Source organism: Spinacia oleracea, chromosome 5 (genome assembly GCF_020520425.1).
Source record: "Spinacia oleracea cultivar Varoflay chromosome 5, BTI_SOV_V1, whole genome shotgun sequence".
NCBI classification, from domain to species: Eukaryota; Viridiplantae; Streptophyta; class Magnoliopsida; order Caryophyllales; family Amaranthaceae; genus Spinacia; species Spinacia oleracea.
In genome coordinates, this window is record NC_079491.1 from 15,061,924 (window position 1) to 15,080,932 (window position 19,009).

General features: G+C 34.0%; 1 protein-coding gene across 1 annotated transcript; it reads left to right on the plus strand.

The window, feature by feature from the left end:
* The first annotated feature begins 10,574 nt into the window (after positions 1–10,574).
* On the plus strand, positions 10,575–16,537 carry LOC110784608 (E3 ubiquitin-protein ligase ORTHRUS 2). Its single transcript, XM_021989056.2, has 10 exons — positions 10,575–11,175; positions 12,265–12,794; positions 13,099–13,224; positions 13,577–13,700; positions 13,782–13,846; positions 13,938–14,040; positions 14,219–14,336; positions 14,475–14,689; positions 14,962–15,763; positions 16,101–16,537. Exons 1-9 carry the CDS (start codon positions 10,708–10,710, stop codon positions 15,730–15,732), a joined length of 2,520 nt encoding a protein of 839 aa, XP_021844748.1. The 5' UTR covers positions 10,575–10,707; the 3' UTR covers positions 15,733–15,763; positions 16,101–16,537.
* The last annotated feature ends 2,472 nt before the right edge of the window (positions 16,538–19,009 follow it).

The following is a 19,009-nucleotide window of genomic DNA, read 5'->3' on the forward strand; positions in this document are numbered from 1 at the left end:
TCCAGATCAGAACTGATCATGTCCAAATCAGAACGGATATGTTCAAATCATGTCTAGATCAGAACCGATCTGTACAAATCATATCCATATCAGAACTTATATGTCTAGATCATAACCGATCTATCTAAATCATGTATAGGTCTATCTAATATAAGGAATAGTTAAATCATGAGAAAAGTCAAATAAATAATAACAATATTATAAAATGTAGATTTTTGTTTAAACTTAATTCTGAAGAATCATATCAGATTAGATTAGATCAGATCAGATTAGATCAGACCAGATCATATCAGATCAGATCAGAAAAAATAAGTTCAGATCAGATCGGATCAGATCAGATCAGATCAGATCATAAAAAATAAGTTCAGATCATATCAGATCAGGAGAAATAAGGTGAACTAAACAGGGCCTTAATTAGACACTAAGTTAAATATTACTTCAAAATGTATGTGTCTGATAATTATGCATAAAATATTATGATTAGTACGGAAGACATTGAAAATGTGATAAATGTCATGTCATCATTTTTGGTCCCGAAAAAGTCAAATGTTGACTTCTATTATTAAATGACACATAAAATTGTTTAATTTGGGTTATAAATCAAATAGGCCAATTTTATTCAAATTGCTTTTATTTAATAGAAGTGGGTTATTTAAATGGGTAGGAAGAAAGGAAGCTCAATTATCTATCAAAGGGGAAACACTAAACCTAGGAGAATGATATAAAAAGCTATCTCCAAATCATTTGCCTGACACACTGAAAGTAGTATACAAAACCTACTACTCTTTAGATCGAAAATCCTAAGACTGCTTCCAAGCACACAAGTCGACATCAAATCCCGGTGAAAAAAAGAACAAGAAGAACAAGTGTCGTTCTACCTCCATACGACGTTATTAAAAGAGAACAAACCTGGTGGCCCTCGCTCAAGACGTCCGACAAAACAAGTTCTTACGGTTGTGGAGATCGAATAAATGGATAAACATCTTAGAGATTGTACCAGAAATTACACAAATCAATAAAAAATATTATGTTCACTTATTTTGAGTAGCCATGCATAAGTGTTTCATCTACTTTTTAGCTTTTAGGTGGTAAAAAACAAGTTTTAATTTTTTTTTAGGTGGTAAAATACAAGTTTTAGTTTTTTAGGCGGTAAAAAATAATTTATCGATCTTTTTTAGGTGGTAAAAAATAATTTGTCATAATATTAATGTTATAAAAGTCTAGTCTAGTCTAGTCAAATGTGATCTTCAATTTAATATGTTTTGGTTGACCTTACTTATGTTTTATTAGTATCATGTTAGAATTGTCCGTTTAATAGAATCATGTTAGGATTGTTCGTTTAATAGAATCATGTTAGGATTATTATTCATTTAGTATGTAGTACTCAGCTTTGCTAATTACGCGCTTTGTTTGTGTGTGTTGATCATGGCTATGCCTCATTGATCCTGTGATGACCCATTTTGGTGAGCAGTCTCTAAGGATCAATAAGCATTGTCTATCTGTAGGTTTGAAGATGATGCATCATTGGGTTCAGGATTGGAGAGCTTGTAGTTTAGTTTTAATACTCTAAGTTAACTTGGGTTTGTTTAAGTGGACTTTGAACTCGTTGAATTAGTTATGATAACTATTTTTCATTGGTTGATTCTGGATTTAATTTCGTAGTTGACTATTCATAAACTTAAAGTTAGTTATTATGTTTTCCGCGGCGAAATTCTGAATAAGCCGATACGTTTTCACACGGGCGATAATGCCTTGATTATTCTCTATATTTATGTTTTATTAAAATGTTATTTTAGAAAAGAGTGAATTGTCGGGGTGTTACAATTATTGTCAGTGCACTGGCTTCCTAGCTTGTCAAGCAATTGAGAAATGGGTCTTGGTCCATATTCACAACAAAAAACCTGATTTGGGTCTTATCTCACAACTTTTTTTTTTAAAAAAAAAAAAGGTCATTTGTCACAATTTTTTGATCATAAAAGGTCCTTTATGACAAAAACTTATTCGTTTTTAATGGGTCACATGCAGTGCACGTGGTGGTCAACGCAGGAGAAATGAGTTTGACTGCCGGAAAATGGGTATTGGTCCCTATTCACAACAAAAAACCTGATATGAGTATTATCTCTCACATTTTTTAAAAGGTTTTTTGTCACAATTTTTTGACTATAAAGGGTCATTTCTAACAAAAATTCTTAAATATTAATGTTTACAATTAGTAGCAGGTGTGCGGTTCGATCCTTCCCACCTTACATTTACTCTTCCTGTTCTTTTAAAATTGACAACTTTCCTTCTTTTTTCCACCTGCCTTTTTACTTTTCTATTTGATATAATTTTCTTTCAGCTCTACTATGATTTATCATATTCATAAAAAAAAAATCTATTTTTTGTTTTCACTCTTCCACAAAAAGGTAAATAAGTTTCATACTCTTCCATAAAAAAGGTGAATAATTTCATAGTATTCATATGAACGTAACAACTAAAGTCTTTCGTGCTCCAAACATCTCTAAATGTACGTGTTATATTCCCTAAAAGAATCGATATTTAACGAAGACATAATCATTAATCCGTAGTCCGTACACTGACATTTCCCCTAACTCGTCCCTCTTTATTCCTTATAAGATACGTAGTATAAAGCACTTTATCTATGAGATTTAATTAGATATATAAATACTAGGATACTATTAGTTACTATATACGAAATATATTATAAGGGGTCCTAATCTCTTAACTTTGCCTAAAGCCCTTAAATTGTTAGGAACAAGCCTGCATAATTTTATGGTGTTGCAAGATCTGTCTCGATATATTTTTACAAATTATAAAATCTCTTACAATATATGAACGTTTAGGGATTGCATTATACTTGATGCAAATAGTGATTGTCAAGAACATTTAGAATCAAAGGTAGTACATGACAAGTATTCTTGCTCAATTAAAAAAAATATTACTAAGTCGTTATTTATAACATACGAGTATATTTTTGTGTGAAAGTAGGCCAAAAAATCTTTTTTTATGTTTAATCCGGGAGATATAGACTTTAATTTCTTCGTGGTGTATTTTTCTGTAACAAACCATCTTATTACATTGAAACCCACACTTAATCATGTCAAGTATTTCCCTTTTAAGAAAATACGAAAAGCGGATTTTATTTAAAACGACGCCGTTGAATCTCATAGAAATAAAACCTCTATTAATATCCAAATCCAATTATTAGTGCACTCAATATCATTTTCCCAGACAACGAAAGAGTATAGAAAAAAAAACCTAGCCCCCAATATTCACTTTAAGTTTCAAATCTAGAAAACATGTATGAGGATAACGCGCAACCGAGGATGGGTAGCAACACAATTAGATCTATTCATGGTGTTGGTCATCGAAAACTCATGGCAGGTGAAATTTGGTTATACGTTTCCCCTTTTTTGTTTAGAGTTTATATGAATAACATAAATGGTTGTTTTTAAAATTGTCGCAATGAATTTTTTTTTTTTCCATTAAATAAATGGATCTATGTTCTAACTACTTCTTTTTTTGAATATCTGATGCATGATTAGTCGATCAACTTATTCATTGATTCATTCTATACATTTTTAGCGTGTTTACAATTTTTTTTATGTTGTTTCATGCAATTGAGAAAGTTGGATATCCGATCTGAAATTCTGAATGGAGAAGACTTTGACCCAAATGAATCGAATATTAATTTTTCTAATATCCAAAAAATTGGATCTTGTAGCTGGATATGATGGATATCCGATGCAAAAAATCTTCGTGAATTTTAATCAAAACGGTGTTGTATTCTAATTAAATTTGAGTGTGCTAGATGATAAATTATGTATTCAATACATTTAGAGGTGATCGATCATATAGAACTCGGTCTGTTGGCCCTACCCGTCCAAAAAATGACGAGTTTAAGCATAACTAATTGAACATTGTTTTTATTTTTAGTTTCAGGAAATCCCAAAACTGAAGTATTGATCACAAATTTAGCCAGGCACAAAAATGCCTTGAAATGGAAGAATTTGGGGAGGAAAATTTAGCCCAAACTTGGACCCAACCAAAAGGCCCATATTCTTTACCAAGACCCGACCCGACACAATTCATAGCCAGGTGTAAAACACTCTAATTGTTATACAAACACGATTTGAAATTTATTGGATATATAATCTAAAATGTTGGAAGCATAAAATTCTCAGTATAACACATCCAAAATTATGAATCCGATCTAAAACTTGCAAATTGGGTTCAATTGATTATGATTTTCTTGCATATCCATAGTTTTCTACAAGGAAAAGTAAATAATTTTAGTGTTTTTTTAATCATAAAATGTTTTTAAATTAAGCCATTGTGTTTGCTTTAGGTTAAACTTATTTGGTCATAAATTATTTAAGAAGAAGATTATGAACATACAAAATGATTAGTAAATAAAGATGCATTTTATGCTTGAAAAAAACGTATCATAGATTAAATGAAACTATTGTGACAAGAAATTTTGGCTTTGAATAATGCGACTTTAAGTATTTATTGTAAATAACACCAACTTTAAATCATTGTGTGATAAACACTAGTGGAAAAGACACTTATTGATACGGGCATTTAAAACCACGCCTCAACAACCCAATATGATGTTGATCGGAGTATGAATTTACGAGAATAATCCGACTAGGGTAATATTTTATTATTAAAGTTTTAATAAAATGACCATAATTGTTAATTAACTAACAAAAATAAATTCATAGCTAACTAAAAGTTTATGAACTAACATAAAATAATTAACTCTAAACAAAATTGTTAATTAAAAAACAAAATATAATTTATAGATAACCAAATTTCCGACTAACAAAAAACAATTTAAATACAACCAAAAGGCCAATTAAATAACAAAAATCAAATTACAGCTATCCAAAATTGTTTGATAAACTAACCAACATTGTTTTAAAAAAATTATTTACAATTTTATTAGTTACAAAATAAGTTTACTTCATTTTATTGATTTATATATGATCCTCAAGTCTTATATGTGACCAGCCACACCATCAACTTGATGGTTTGACATGTTCACACTTATAAATAAGTCAAACGCGTTTAAAGCCCATCATGTTGGTTAACGGAACATAAAAGTAAAGTAAACATAGAAATTAAAGTAACATCAGTATATAGAAGGAACCTCTAATATGAAATTGAAGAAAATGCTATAAAACAAGAAAAGTAACAGCGGATACAATGTATAAGTAACACAACATAGAAAGCCAAGTAACACCAGTCAGCCAGTCTATACAAGGAACCTCTAGCATAAAATTGAAAAAACTGCAATAATTAAAAGTAACACTATCATAGAAAATCAAGTAACATCTGTCTATATCAGGAACCTCTATCATTAAATTGAAGAACCTGCAATAAAATAAGAAATGTGACAGCGAATACAATATATAAGTAACACCAGCATAAAAAAGTACAGTAACACCAGACTGTACAAGGAACATTGAACATGAAATTCAAGAAACTGTAGTAAAACAAGAAAAATAACAGCGAATACAACGTATAAGTAACATCATCATAGAAAGTCAAGTAGTATCAGTCTATACAAAAAACTTCTAACATTAAACTGCAATAAAACAAGAAAAGTAACAACGAATACAATGTATAAGTAATACGAGCATAGAAAATCAAGTAACACCAGCCTTTACAAGGAACCTCTAACATGAAATTCAAGAAACTCCAGTAAAACAAGAAAAGTAACATCGAATACAATGTATAAATAACACCAGCATAGAAAGTCAAGTAACATCAGTCAATAAATTTTTCCATATTAGCTGCGCGCGTCACACCATCAACTTGATGGTGTGGCTGGTCACACAGGAGACGCGCTGATTTATGATAATGAAACGATTTCAATTGGATTATTTTCTTATTTTTTTATTTTGGGCACCTACAATTATTGAAAGTCGGTATCATTTACAGTAAATACCTACAATCGTATTATTTATATAGCACCTGTCAACGATAGTTGATATTATTTAAACCAAAAATATTAATTGAGAACCTAATTAATACAAATCAAGAGACATAAGGTCTTATTTTTCAAAAAAAAAAGGAAATTCTCTTTGGTAGCATTGTACTTTTGCAAATTCTCATTGGTAACAAATTTTTTGCCACTTTCTCTAAAATAGCATTAAGAATCTAAGTTTTCTCTAATATAACATTATTTAATTAATTTCAGCCTAATTACATCACTAATTCTCTTTAGAAATTCTAGTTCCCGGTTATAAAACAAACGGTCCCTCATTTCCCCTTTATCTTCTTCGTGTTGTTCTTCTCACTCCCTTCGTCTCCTTCCTCATATGTAGTATTAAACTATTTTTTTTCTTTCAATTTTGTTCAATTCTATTCCTCTTTCATCAGTTCTGTTCAAATTGAATTCTATATTGAATTCCATTTTCGGATAACCCCGAATTTATCTTGTCTAACTTCTCTTTTCCTCTGATTTTCTCATTCATCTCCGGTGAGAGGTTTTCACCGCCTCCTTATGTTTGGACTCTTGGAGTCGCCGCCGTCCCTGGCCATCGACGCTATGTTGGGGTCGTCACTAATAGCCGTTATTGAATTGCTCTTGTTGTTGTTGCAGTTCGATGTTGTTGTTCCGCTTCTTTCTCTATGCTTTTATTTTTCCTCATGGAGGTGTTGTCACCATTGCTTCCTCTCCTCTACTCGACCTCGTCGGTGAACACTTAAAATCACAAAATTAAACTAACTTCAAATAACCACATAATTTACAAATTTAAACCCTTCTTCTCCAATAGGACATTTACAGTGTTTAAAAGTTACCTGCTTTGTCCAATGTTGGCAGCCACTATGAAGATTGAATTGAGATACACGGAGTAAGAGAGATTTATAAAGGAACTTGAAACCCGTGGTTTTGCAATTAACGAATGGCCAGTGAAGGTGTTGGGAAATTTGGCTATTCTAAAGGGAGGGTTATTTAGTAGTTTTACCTATATTTAACCATAGTTAGGAGTAGATTGGTTAATTATGCTGAAATTCATGAAATGATGTTAAGTTAGAGAAAATATATATTACTAATGCTATTTTAGATAAAGCGACATAAATTTTGTTACCAATGAGAATTTGCAAAACTATAATGCTATCAAAGAGAATTTCCAAAAAGAAAAAAAGGCCAAGTCATATTTTCGCAAAAAAATGAATTAAAAATTCAGTTCTCATTTTGTTTCATCTTATCGGCCCTATAAGTGAAACATTGATATTGAGGGATTTTATTGTTCTAGTTAACTACAAAGTACATGTTTTTAGTCACTCGGTTACCATTGTGTTATTATTTTTTTTGTTATTTTTTTTGTTTTTGTTTTTGTTTTTGTTTTGATGAATCCGTTATATTAATGGCTAAAAGAAATAAATGTTCATAGCACACTTGTAGCGGAACACATTCATAAAGAGTGGTGGTGCTTCATACTTGTTTTCTAAATAGATTTTGACTGTAGATGTCCCGTTTTGGTAAAGTGATAACAATCGAGCTTTAATGTAGCAAATTTTCGCCATTATTTATGTAATTTTGTAATCCATAACCAATTTTTTAAAAGTAAATTAGCATCATAACCTTGTTCTAATGGTGCAATGATTGCAATCAACACCTAAACTTGCTTTATGGTGTAACAAAAAAACACAATTATTTGAGTGTCCTTTATACTCCAATGAAATTTAATTACAAAATTTTGAAGTATGTTGAATGTATCAACATGTAAACATTAATAAAAATATTTATATTTTAAAATATACTATGTATTTCATTATGTGTAAATAAACATTCACCAACAAAGTAATTAAGTAGTGAACTTAAAGTGCGTAAAAATTAAAAAAATCCCCTAAAAAAAAGTGTAAAAAAAGTCTTGGATTTACAGAATATGCAATAAATTTATTGTACATTGAGTAACTTTTATTCAATTTGTCTTAACTTTTAAAATTATAATTTTTTTAATAGTAAAAGTAATTCTTTAATAAAAAACCATACGTCATCTACAAAAAGAATTTGAATCTAACAAATACATCACAAATCGAATCAAATAAATATTTCCTTTATTAAAATTACGACCATTGAGTAGATCTTGCACTGTACGTAGGATAACTCTTTAACATATAGCTGAAATGTACAACTTTTTCAGAAGGACGATCTAACGATTTGTTGTAGTCGCGAGGGGAGTTTTCATCTGATTCATCTAATTGCATTGACAAATCGATAACTTTTGCGATTCCTGCTAATTCTCTACCAATGAACCAATTTCACGGTAATCCATTAGATTTGCGATCTTGGACAATAGAAAAAACAAGAAAAAAGTCCCTCTCAAAAGGAGGAGAAGAAAAATCTTGTCTTTTTGACGGAGAAAAGATCATCGCAAAGGAGGAAGCGTTATTATAGACCTAAAAACAAGCAAACAAAGCAGAAGGAAAATCAACAAAATAAACAAAGATTGAATTTTCCACCGGTAAAAATCGATGGAAGCCCCTTCAAAAATCAATAAGGAAGGCTAGGGTTTGAGAGAGGAGAGGGAGAGAGAAAAGAAACGACAGCGGGTACTCGACTCAATTAAAAAATGTTTTAATTAACTATAGTATGAAGTATTTTTTAATCGATAAACTTTTTGAAAGGTTACATTAGTAAACACTGTTTAAGGTACAACCTCTTAAGGAGAAAATATGATAGGAACCATTAATGGACAATAAAATTTCTTTGGATGTACGATGCATCTGAGTGCATCTAATAATTTCAGGGTTATATGGTTAATTTTTATAGGTTATGAGTGATTTTGAAAAGACAATGTTTATTATAAAAACTTTATCACTAAAAAGTAATTAACCTTTACGTTATTGTATTTATTGTATATTTAGACCATAGTTATCAAACACCTTGGTTTGGTGTTTAGGAGAGAGAAGTGAATAAACAATAATAAAAGAGGTAGAGAGATGATTGAGAAAGTTAGAGAGATAATGAAACCAAAAAAAAAATGGTGTTCATGAACACCAAATGGAAAACCAAAGTCTTGCTTGGAGATATTGGTATGTGTCCTATGGGGACCAAAATTATTGGTTATCTATTTTTTAAAAAAAATTGCAATGTGATTTATGACATAGATTTGTTGTGTTAAAAATACATACCTATTGCAAATTTACAATGTCCATAAAATAAAAATATTACAACTCAATAAAAATAATAATTATAAATGTCTTTATTTTTTTATGCTCTATAAATAGACACTAATATTGATCCACTTTAGATCACAAAAAAATTCTTTATTTTCTTCTCTCTTGTTTAATTCTTTTGTTGTTAACAAAAACTTAAACAATGGCTAACAACTCATTTTTTGTTGTTTAATAAATATGCACTCTAGTACTCTACTATGATCCAACACAATATGAGGAACAACAACCAGAACCTTCAACTAGTGCAAGGCTAAGGCAAAATAGGACGACCACCGATGAACCTTTTGAATATTCCTCAAACCGCGCATTGCAAGTTTATCAACATATATGTCCAATAGAGCTCGAGTGTGTGATCATGAAGTACACAAATCTCTTAAGGAATACCTTATTGAAAATGTATGGCAAAAATATAGACAAACTAATGATTCATTAGTTATATGTTAGTAGTATGCAATACCACTTATTTAAGGGTCGTAATGATCGAGTTTTTAGGTAACAAGTTAAGTTTATTATTAATATAAATTATATACCTTAACAAGTGAAATTTTACTTAGTTTAATTTTTAAGTATTTTTAATTAAATATTTATTAGCCAATTATAAAATTTAATTAATAAACAATTAATATGTCACTAACTTAATTAATAACGATTAATTAAGCCACTAATAATTTGATTGTATACTTATCCATAACAATATCATGAAATATAAATGTAGGTGGGGTATGGGTGATGTAGGAGAGATATGAATTTTTGGTGTTTGATAAATGTTGTTAAATATTGTTGGTGTTGAGTTTGGTGTTGGGGGGAGAGAAATGGAAAAATATTATATTTTATTAGGTTGTAGACCAAAACCAAAATGTTTGATAACTATGCTCTTAGTAGAGCATTAAAAATAAATAGCAATACCGAACGAGCACTAAACTGCATAAAACACGCGGCAGACGATGCGAGAAGTGAGAATTTTCGCAACCTAAGCCACCTAGCCATACACATACAGTAAAAGTAAACCCAAAAAAGTGAAAGTTACTATAAAGTCTAACCTCAATAAATGGTAACAATAATAATTTAAAAAAAATCCAATCTATATTACCTTTTCTGTAGTATGATTCTTTTAATAATCCCATTTCCACTGGATATTATCAAAATCCAAACATAAAAAAGAAGCAAATCACCAATAAAATCCCGGATACTATGGAAATAAATAAATTAAAATTAATAAAAAACGGACGGCTCAAAATGATTTTCGTAAATTTAAATGAATCGAAATGAAGTCAAAATGCGGTCACACCGTAAGTTAATTGGATATAAACACAGACAATCACTTCCCAAATTCAAACCACCCCCCTGAAAAATATTTCAAAACCGCGCCGTCTCTCTCTCTCCTCGGTTTCGCACCCTCACTATAAAATCACCACTCTCCATTGGCCCATTCCATAGTCTTTCTCTCTCCTCCGCCATTGCTGTTTTTTCTCTCTCCATTCGAGCTTTTTTAGTGTTTTCTCTCTCTTAATGGCGAACACTAACTCTGTCTCTCACGCTCAGCAGCTCCCTTGCGATGGCGATGGAAACTGCATGCTGTGTAAAAAGAAGCCATCGGAGGGGGAGAAGCTAGTGTGTAACACATGCGTAACTCCATGGCATGTGGAATGTCTCGTTTTGAAGCCGAAAACCATGGCTTCCACTGCTCAATGGGAGTGCCCTGACTGCTCCCCGACGGCGGAGGACGCGGTTGTGTCTGCGGCGGTGGTAGTTACTGGCGCTGCTGGTGAATTGGTGGCGAAAATTAGGGCGATCGAGGCGGATAAGACCTTGTCTGAGCCAGAGAAGGCGAAGAAACGTCAGCAGTTGCTGAGTGGGACTGGATCCGGTGCAAAGGAGGATGAAGTAAAGGCGAAAGATGATAATGAAATCCTTCAAATTCTTGGCGATAATATCAAATGTTCCTTCTGTATGCAACTTCCTGACCGCCCTGTCACTGTAATTTCTCTCTCACTACTCTCTTTTCTGTTTTCTCGTCCAATTTTGTCTTGCATTAACAATTCTCTTCTCTTCTATGTTTTCTCCTTTATTTTTTGGTTGAATTCTGTTTTTTCATGATGATTTTAATTTTTGTTTGTGGTAATTTTAGAATTGTAATTTTGCTAAATGTAGATGAATTTGAAGGGTTTAATTAATTACAAAGATAATTTGATACATTCAATTAATCACAAGTTTGCTTTAAAAGCCCTGTAATTTGCAAATTAAGTATCATTTAATTACCCTAATGAGGTTGAATTAACACCATAATTACTCTTCCATTATAATTGTGGGTTTAATCAGAAGCTGTAGAAGCCGTAATTATCGGTCGCCAAAAAGATCCAGTAAAAGATTGCAAATTAATTTTTTTTTTTTTTTTTTTGTTTTTTTTGTTTTTTTTGTTTTTTTTGAGACAAATGTAAACATCAATTTGGTACTACTTTGTTTGTTGGGCGTACCTACTATGGCATTAGATTTGCTTTTGTACCAATAGTCTTAGTCATATGATTTATTTGGCAAGTTTTGCACTTTGATTGTGATAGTTTAGATGATGTATGCAAATTTAGTGCAATAGCAGGAACATTATTGCCTATTTTTGGAAATTTATTGGGCTTTGGCCTGGTAATAGAGCCAGCTACTGTTGTGTACGGGCTTGGAGAATGATAAATTTGTTTATTTTTTATTGACTTATGGATTCCTTTTATGTGTTGTGTTAATGCAATGTGTATTGAGGGTTAGTCTTTCTTAGTAAGGAGTTGATTATGTGAAGTTGACATGTTTTGGGGATCATAATTCATCATTTCGTATTTTAAAGAGGGAATAGTGTTGTGATCTTAGGATCCTTGTTGTGGCACTTTTTATATTAAGTGGATCTGTTACATGCTCTACTTATTAGAAATGCAGGATATATTCTGAAATTATGTGATATATTTGTTGATAAAGAAATTCATACAATTCAGATGCTTCTTTGCTGTATGTTTAATGTACGTAAGCTGCATCTTTTTAATGTTCTTCATTAAGGATAACCAAGGCTTATGTTTACTTGTTCAGACTCCTTGCGGGCATAACTTCTGTTTGAAATGTTTCGAAAAATGGGTGGGTCAAGGAAAAAAGACATGTGCGAAGTGTAGGGAAAAGATTCCTGACCTAATGGCCAAGCAACCCAGAATCAATTCTTCTCTTGTTTTTGCAATCAGAATGGCAAGGACGTCCAAACCTACTGTTATTGCGGTGCCTAGACAGTTTCAACGTGTGCTCAATGAGGATCTTCCCGATAAAGCATTCACAACAGAAAGGGCTAAAAAGGCAGGAATTGCAAATGCTAAAAGTGGAAGGATATTTGTCACAATCCCACATGATCATCTTGGACCTATTACTCCCGAGTATGATCCATCTCGAAATGTAGGAGTGGTGGTTGGTGACTGCTGGGCTGATCGCATGTCATGTAGGCAGTGGGGTGCTCACTTCCCGCATGTTAGTGGTATTGCTGGACAAGCTAAATTTGGGGCACAATCAGTAGTTCTTTCCGGAGGATATGAAGATGATGAGGACCATGGGGAGTGGTTCCTCTATACTGGAAGGTATGATTTTTACCATTTGAATTGATTTCATTTATCCTATTATCCATGATGCAATTCAGCATTGACTCTTCCTCAATTACCAGTTAACCATGTCAGTTATTTTTTACACTCAAAGGTTATTCCTTGTCAACTTAAACATGACTTACTTACTGGTTGTCCTGAGTGATGTATCCAGAAGAACCTAAGATCTTCTTTTGCTTGTCATTGTCCTAATGTTTGCTTGTGGTTATTTGTTATGCCATAGACTGATAAATTATCTGGTGGTTATTTTTGTGCCATTGACTGTTTTAATCTTAAATCACAGTGGGGGTCGTGATTTGAGTGGAAATAAGCGTACAAGCAAGGAACAGACACATGATCAAAAGTTTACAGCTGGAAATGAAGCTCTTAGGACAAGTTGCAGATATGGATACCCTATTCGTGTTATTAGGTAAATTATTAGAACTTGATTCTGTAGTGATATCAGTTGAAAAAAACCCATGACTTTTTGGCATTTAGTTTTCAAGTCTAGACATCACATTGTATCAACACATCTATAGCCTACATGCTTGAGTTATCCAGTTTCTTGTATAATATCTTCTGCAAAGTTTTACCTTCAGCGCATCCCCATTCTGACATTTACATGCAGTTCTCTCTTATCTTGAAGAATGACTTTGCATAAGGCGTTGCCTTCCTAACTCCATGCAATTACAATAGTGTCATTGAGCACTTAATCTTTGTTGTGTTGTTATTGGGTGCTTAACTAATGATGGAAATGACCTATGATTTTATACATTGCACAGATCATTCAAAGAAAAACGCTCCAATTATGCACCAGAAACTGGGGTTCGCTATGATGGTATCTACAGAATTGAGAAGTGTTGGACCAAGTTAGGGACAACCACAGAGAAAAATGTTAAAAAAGAGGTTGTAGTTTGTTATCTTTTTGTCATCAACATTGGGTTGTGGATGATCTGACAAGCTTTTATATGTTTTGTTGCTTTACAGTCCCCACATCTAGTCTGCAGATACTTATTTGTTAGATGTGACGACAGCCCTGCACCATGGACAAGGTCTGCATGATTAGTTACCAAATCATTTGTATGCTTGAAACTTGCTTTAATAAGTGCAAGTAATAATTTTAGTCTGCGTGTCTTACCACAGTGATGATCATGGTGATCGACCAAGACCATTGCCTGACGTTCCAGAGCTAAAGAAGGCAAAGCATCTGACAGTTAGGAAGGAAAGCCCCCACTGGGACTTTGATGTGAGTGTTGAATTATCTGATTGCTTTTTCTCTGAAACGTAAACACAGTACTTTATATCTGTCTGAAATCTGATAGAATTTGATTTAATGCAATAATTGAAGCCAATTGCATCTTGTATTGATTGTATATGAGTGATAGTTCTCAGCAGCTTATCTCAAGTTCTGTTTTGTATTACAGGTAGAAGAAGGCTGCTGGAAATGGAAAAAGCCTCCGCCAACCAGCAAATTCTTCAAGGAGAAGAAAACTGGAGGTTCTGCTCGTTCAAAGAAAAGCTCCCAAGCAAAAATTTTGAAGGGTATGTCTAGTTCTTTTATTAAAAAATGAGTCACAACTGCCTTGTCAGCAAGCTTTAATCGTCTTCCTTTGCTTTTTCCCTTCTCCTGGCCAGTTGGTCTCTATTTCAAAATTTCCTGAAAGATTTAACACTTTGCAGAGTTTAGCTGCTTACTTTGCCGTAAGGTGTTGACTCTTCCAATAACAACTCCATGTGCTCATAACTTCTGCAAATCTTGTTTGGATGGAGCATTTGAGGGCCAAAAGTTTTTAAGAGAAAGAAAAGCAGGTGGACGGTCACTTCGAACCCAGAAAACTGTCATGCAATGCCCTTCATGCACAACAGACATCTCTGAGTTTCTTCAAAATGCCCAGGTTTGTCTAACATCTGCAGTGTTTCTCTTTGGTGTAATGCGATTCTCTTATGTGTTAAGACTATTAATCGATTTACATAAAATGGGGCTTAGATACACACACAATGTAGTCCTGCTAAGCTTTTCCTAGTTGGTACTACTGTGGGTGACTAAACATATTGGACCACAGCAGCAAGGGTGTTGCATTTCTATGCCAAGTGCCAACCCATTTGTTAAATTTTCCGTTTAAGAGTTGCAAATTTGTCTTACGGCTTAAAATGTAATTTCTGGCAGGTCAATCGGGAGTTGGTGGGAGTGATAGATTCATTAATGCGGAAGTTTGAAGAGGAGAAAGCAGGTAGTGAGGAGAGCTCTGGTGACCTAGAAGAGGATGAGATTTTGGGTGAAGATCCTGATATCAGCACCTCAGATATTGAAGAGGATGAAATAGTTTCAGCTGAGAAAGAAACTGACACAGTAATTGAGGAACCCCAAGGTGAGAAAGGAGACCTTGATGAAAGTGGCTGTGAGAATCCAGATGAAGTGATGGCTGAGCCTGCAGCTGCCAAGAAACGAGGCCGGCCAAAGAAAAGTAATGTTGCTAATGGCGCTGCTGTCAAACCCCAAGGCGAGAAAGGAAACCTTGATGAAAGTGCCAGTGATGAAATAGATTCAGCTGAGAAAGAAACTGACACAGTTATTGAGGAACCCCAAGGTGAGAAGGGAGACCTTGATGAAAGTGGCTGTGAGAATCCAGATGAAGTGATGGCTGAGTCTACAGCTGCCAAGAAACGAGGCCGGCCAAAGAAAAGTAATGTTGTTAATGGCGCTGCTGTGAAACCCCAAGGCGAGAATGGAAACCTTGATGAAGGTGCTAGTGAGAATCCAGATGATGTGAAGGCTGAGTCTACACCTGCTAAAAAACGAGGGCGGCCAAAGAAGAGTAATGCTGCTAATGGTGCTGCTGTGACTCCTGTGTCTGCTGTCCGAACAAGAGGAAGCAAATCCCGTAAAGTGGGTGATGATGGAAATGGTTCGCCATCCAGTCCTCTTCAGCTCAAGTAACTCTGAATCCTCGGTTGGAGACTAAGAAGAGGTGTGTGCCTGCATCACAATTTTGTATAGTTAATTTAACTCGGTAGCTTATAGAGCTAGTTGCAACACATTTTGTACTTTGATTAGTTGCAATGCGGTTTGTTAAGGCTGATGGGTGTGTTGCATCTTGATGTAGCTACTTTATTATTAATTTATTATTCTCCACAGTTTCTGAACGTTCTGCATGCAGATCTAGTTCAGAAGCGTAATTAGTTTATGTCATTAAATCTTATACAGTATGTTACTTAATGCAATTGGTTATTTGGTACCATCTTTTATTGGTCTTCTACTGATAGCTGGTTATCTTATTATTCACTTTGTTTGTGTTCATTTGTTAGTGTTGAATTCTCCCAAGTAACCCAGGTGATGTTGATGCGTTTGCCACTATAAGAAGCTGTGCAGTGAAGGGCTGATGTTCGGGCACACCACACCGCACCAGTGCTTTCATTTGCTGTGAAGTAGGCATGAGCTTTACCAAGTGCATGAGTCTGCCCCCCTCTCCGGCTTCTCATATTCATCGAACTCAAACCTTTTTTTATGTACACTTCACATTAACATGTACTCCGTATGTACTTAGTTCTTTGTGTACAGCTTTACTTTTAAAAACCCGAATCTTTTGAACTTCGGTAGAGGAAAACTGTCTCCTGGAATTCTATCGAGTGTGGTGCTGATAACAGTCAAGTTCATAAGGGTGTGCTCAAGAATGTTAATATTTGAGCTTGAGCATATATGTAAAGTTCACGTACGGAGTAATTAAGGTTTTAAAGTCTCAAAAGTAAGTTTATGCAAGGGCCTTTGAGTCTTGAAAGGAAATACTGTCTGCAAATACCCCGTCATGTAACATTAGCCATAACGTACATTTTTTTCATTTACTATTTACCGTACGAATTTATTTAGTGTTAGCGTGTGAAAATAAAATTGTGTTATTATCTTGTTCATGGAAAATTGATGAAATATAATCATAAAGCACTATTCTAAATTTCTAATGTGCGATATTATATAAACTCGGGAACTTTGATTTTAAATCATCAATGCTTGTGCTAATTGTTCTTTTTTATTTTTTTGGGTAAATGAAGCTTGTACTAATTGCACATATACATTATTTATGGAATAACGAAATCCCAAGAATTTGAAGGTGTGTTTATTGATAATTGATACGATATGCATTGCATAGAAATCGATTGACTAGCTTATTACATGGACGAGGTGGTGGACGACCTCTTTGAAATTAGAGGCCCAAAATGAGGCCCAAGTCCAATGGATCATGAGTTAATCACCAATTGAACCTACAAAACTCCAATTAATGCAAATTATGTAATTTAGGGGTCGTTTGGTTCGCTAAGGTGGAATGAATTGGTATGAGATCTCATACCTGGGTGGTAATGTGGTATGGATTCTTTCTCATACTAATGGGAAACTGTTTAATATGTTCTTGGAATGCATTCTACAACCAAATTATGTTTGTTAGTTTCACAGAGTTCCTCAAGAGGGGGGGGGGGGGTGAATTGATATTTTACGGTTTTACAAAAATTAAACTACTAGGAACAGAAACAATAAAATATGCAAGCGAGATTTAGCGTGGAAAACTCTCTAGGCCCAATAGAGAGGAAAAAACCACGGCCCCTTTGGGGACTTAAACACATTCACTAATTAGGCAAAACAACTCAGTTTCTTTACAAGCCTAATCTACTCGGGCCACAATCTGTTAGTCGCCTCTGACTACAGATGACCAGGAACAACCCCTCGTTGTTCCTTCCCTTACAGAAACAGTCCCTCAACTGCTTCTCCTCACAGATCTCTTGTAAGATCTTCTCTCTTGCTCAAGTAAGCCTGACTCAGGCTTATCATACAATATCTCAACACTTTTGACTGAAACAAAGTAATATTAAACTTAATACTAAATACTAGATATAAGACCACGTAACAAGTACTGCTCTATATGGGAACAGGAACAGATTCTTTAAAGATTAAGACTTTAAGGGTAATACCTGAAAGCTTCCGGTTAATGTAAATAAGTCTGATAAAAAACTTTCGCAGAGAACTTAAGGTGTATATATAGGAAAACCAGAGTTTACCCTAGATTCTAATTCAAACCAATTTAGGACTCTTTTCAGAAGATATATTTTCGCAAATAACATATTTAAAACGCGTTTTAGATAAACTCAATCCTTACGGATTTGAGAGTTGTGAATCAACTTAAAACGTTTAAGAGTTTAACCTTAAGTAAAATAGTAAAATCAGTTTTGTAAATCGACACTTATCTTTTATAAAATAAAACTGATTTAGGACTATATGAAATATTCTGTTCCCATACTAAGCTGCATTTGTTTCTACTGATCTTATACCTTTCTGGACTCTAATTGACTTGCTGGGCTTCATACTCCTTGGCCCACGATTCAATCTGTCCATACTCTTTAGACTTGTATTCTTCATGATGTTGGACTTAATTTCCACGCTGCTTCACAGCTTGCCTCGTTGTGTACTTGTCCTAACTTATAGTGGCTTGCTCCTGTTAATCCTTATTTCAACAATCAGTAGAGTGTAAGCTTGTCATCATCAAAACCCAGGAATCAACAATTTCCCCCTTTTTGATGATGACAACCTTACAGCTTAATAAAATTAAAATATATAAGAATGACTGAGGAATGGAACATGTAACCTGACAGTCAAGTACCAAGATCAATCTTAGCCAGGTACAGAAGAGTCACTGAGGTGTCGAACCTATGTATAGACACCAATAGTTTTGAACACATGTTGCCCCTCTTAATATCCTCTTAATATCTTCCCCCTTTGGAATTATCAAAAAGGGTGCTAGGGAAAAACGGTTTCTCGACGGAGAGGAAAGAACATATGTGAATTATGTTACCCTTCCAAGCAGATTGACATCATGCAGCTCAAGTCGGTCAACGTGTTTGACCGCACCCCTGCAAGCAAAACAAGGAAAACGCAACAAAGAGCACAATACAAGCAACCAATTCTACAAGTCAATGTGGGTCAACTATCAGAACGTAGGAAAAGCGCACTAATGATCATTAGTCATAAACTTGGCGCATCAAAACCAACCAAAAAAAATTGTTTAGAGAGCAAACAGAGATGAAATTGTTTTTGAGATAGCAGAATTATAGGGGGTGGGATAAGATCTGGTTGTAGCAGGGTCAGGGTTGGGGTGCGTCATCATTAGCAGGAGCCACCTCTTCTATCACCATGTCAGCTAGGCGCTCCGTCATGTCATTGAAGAACTCAGCCT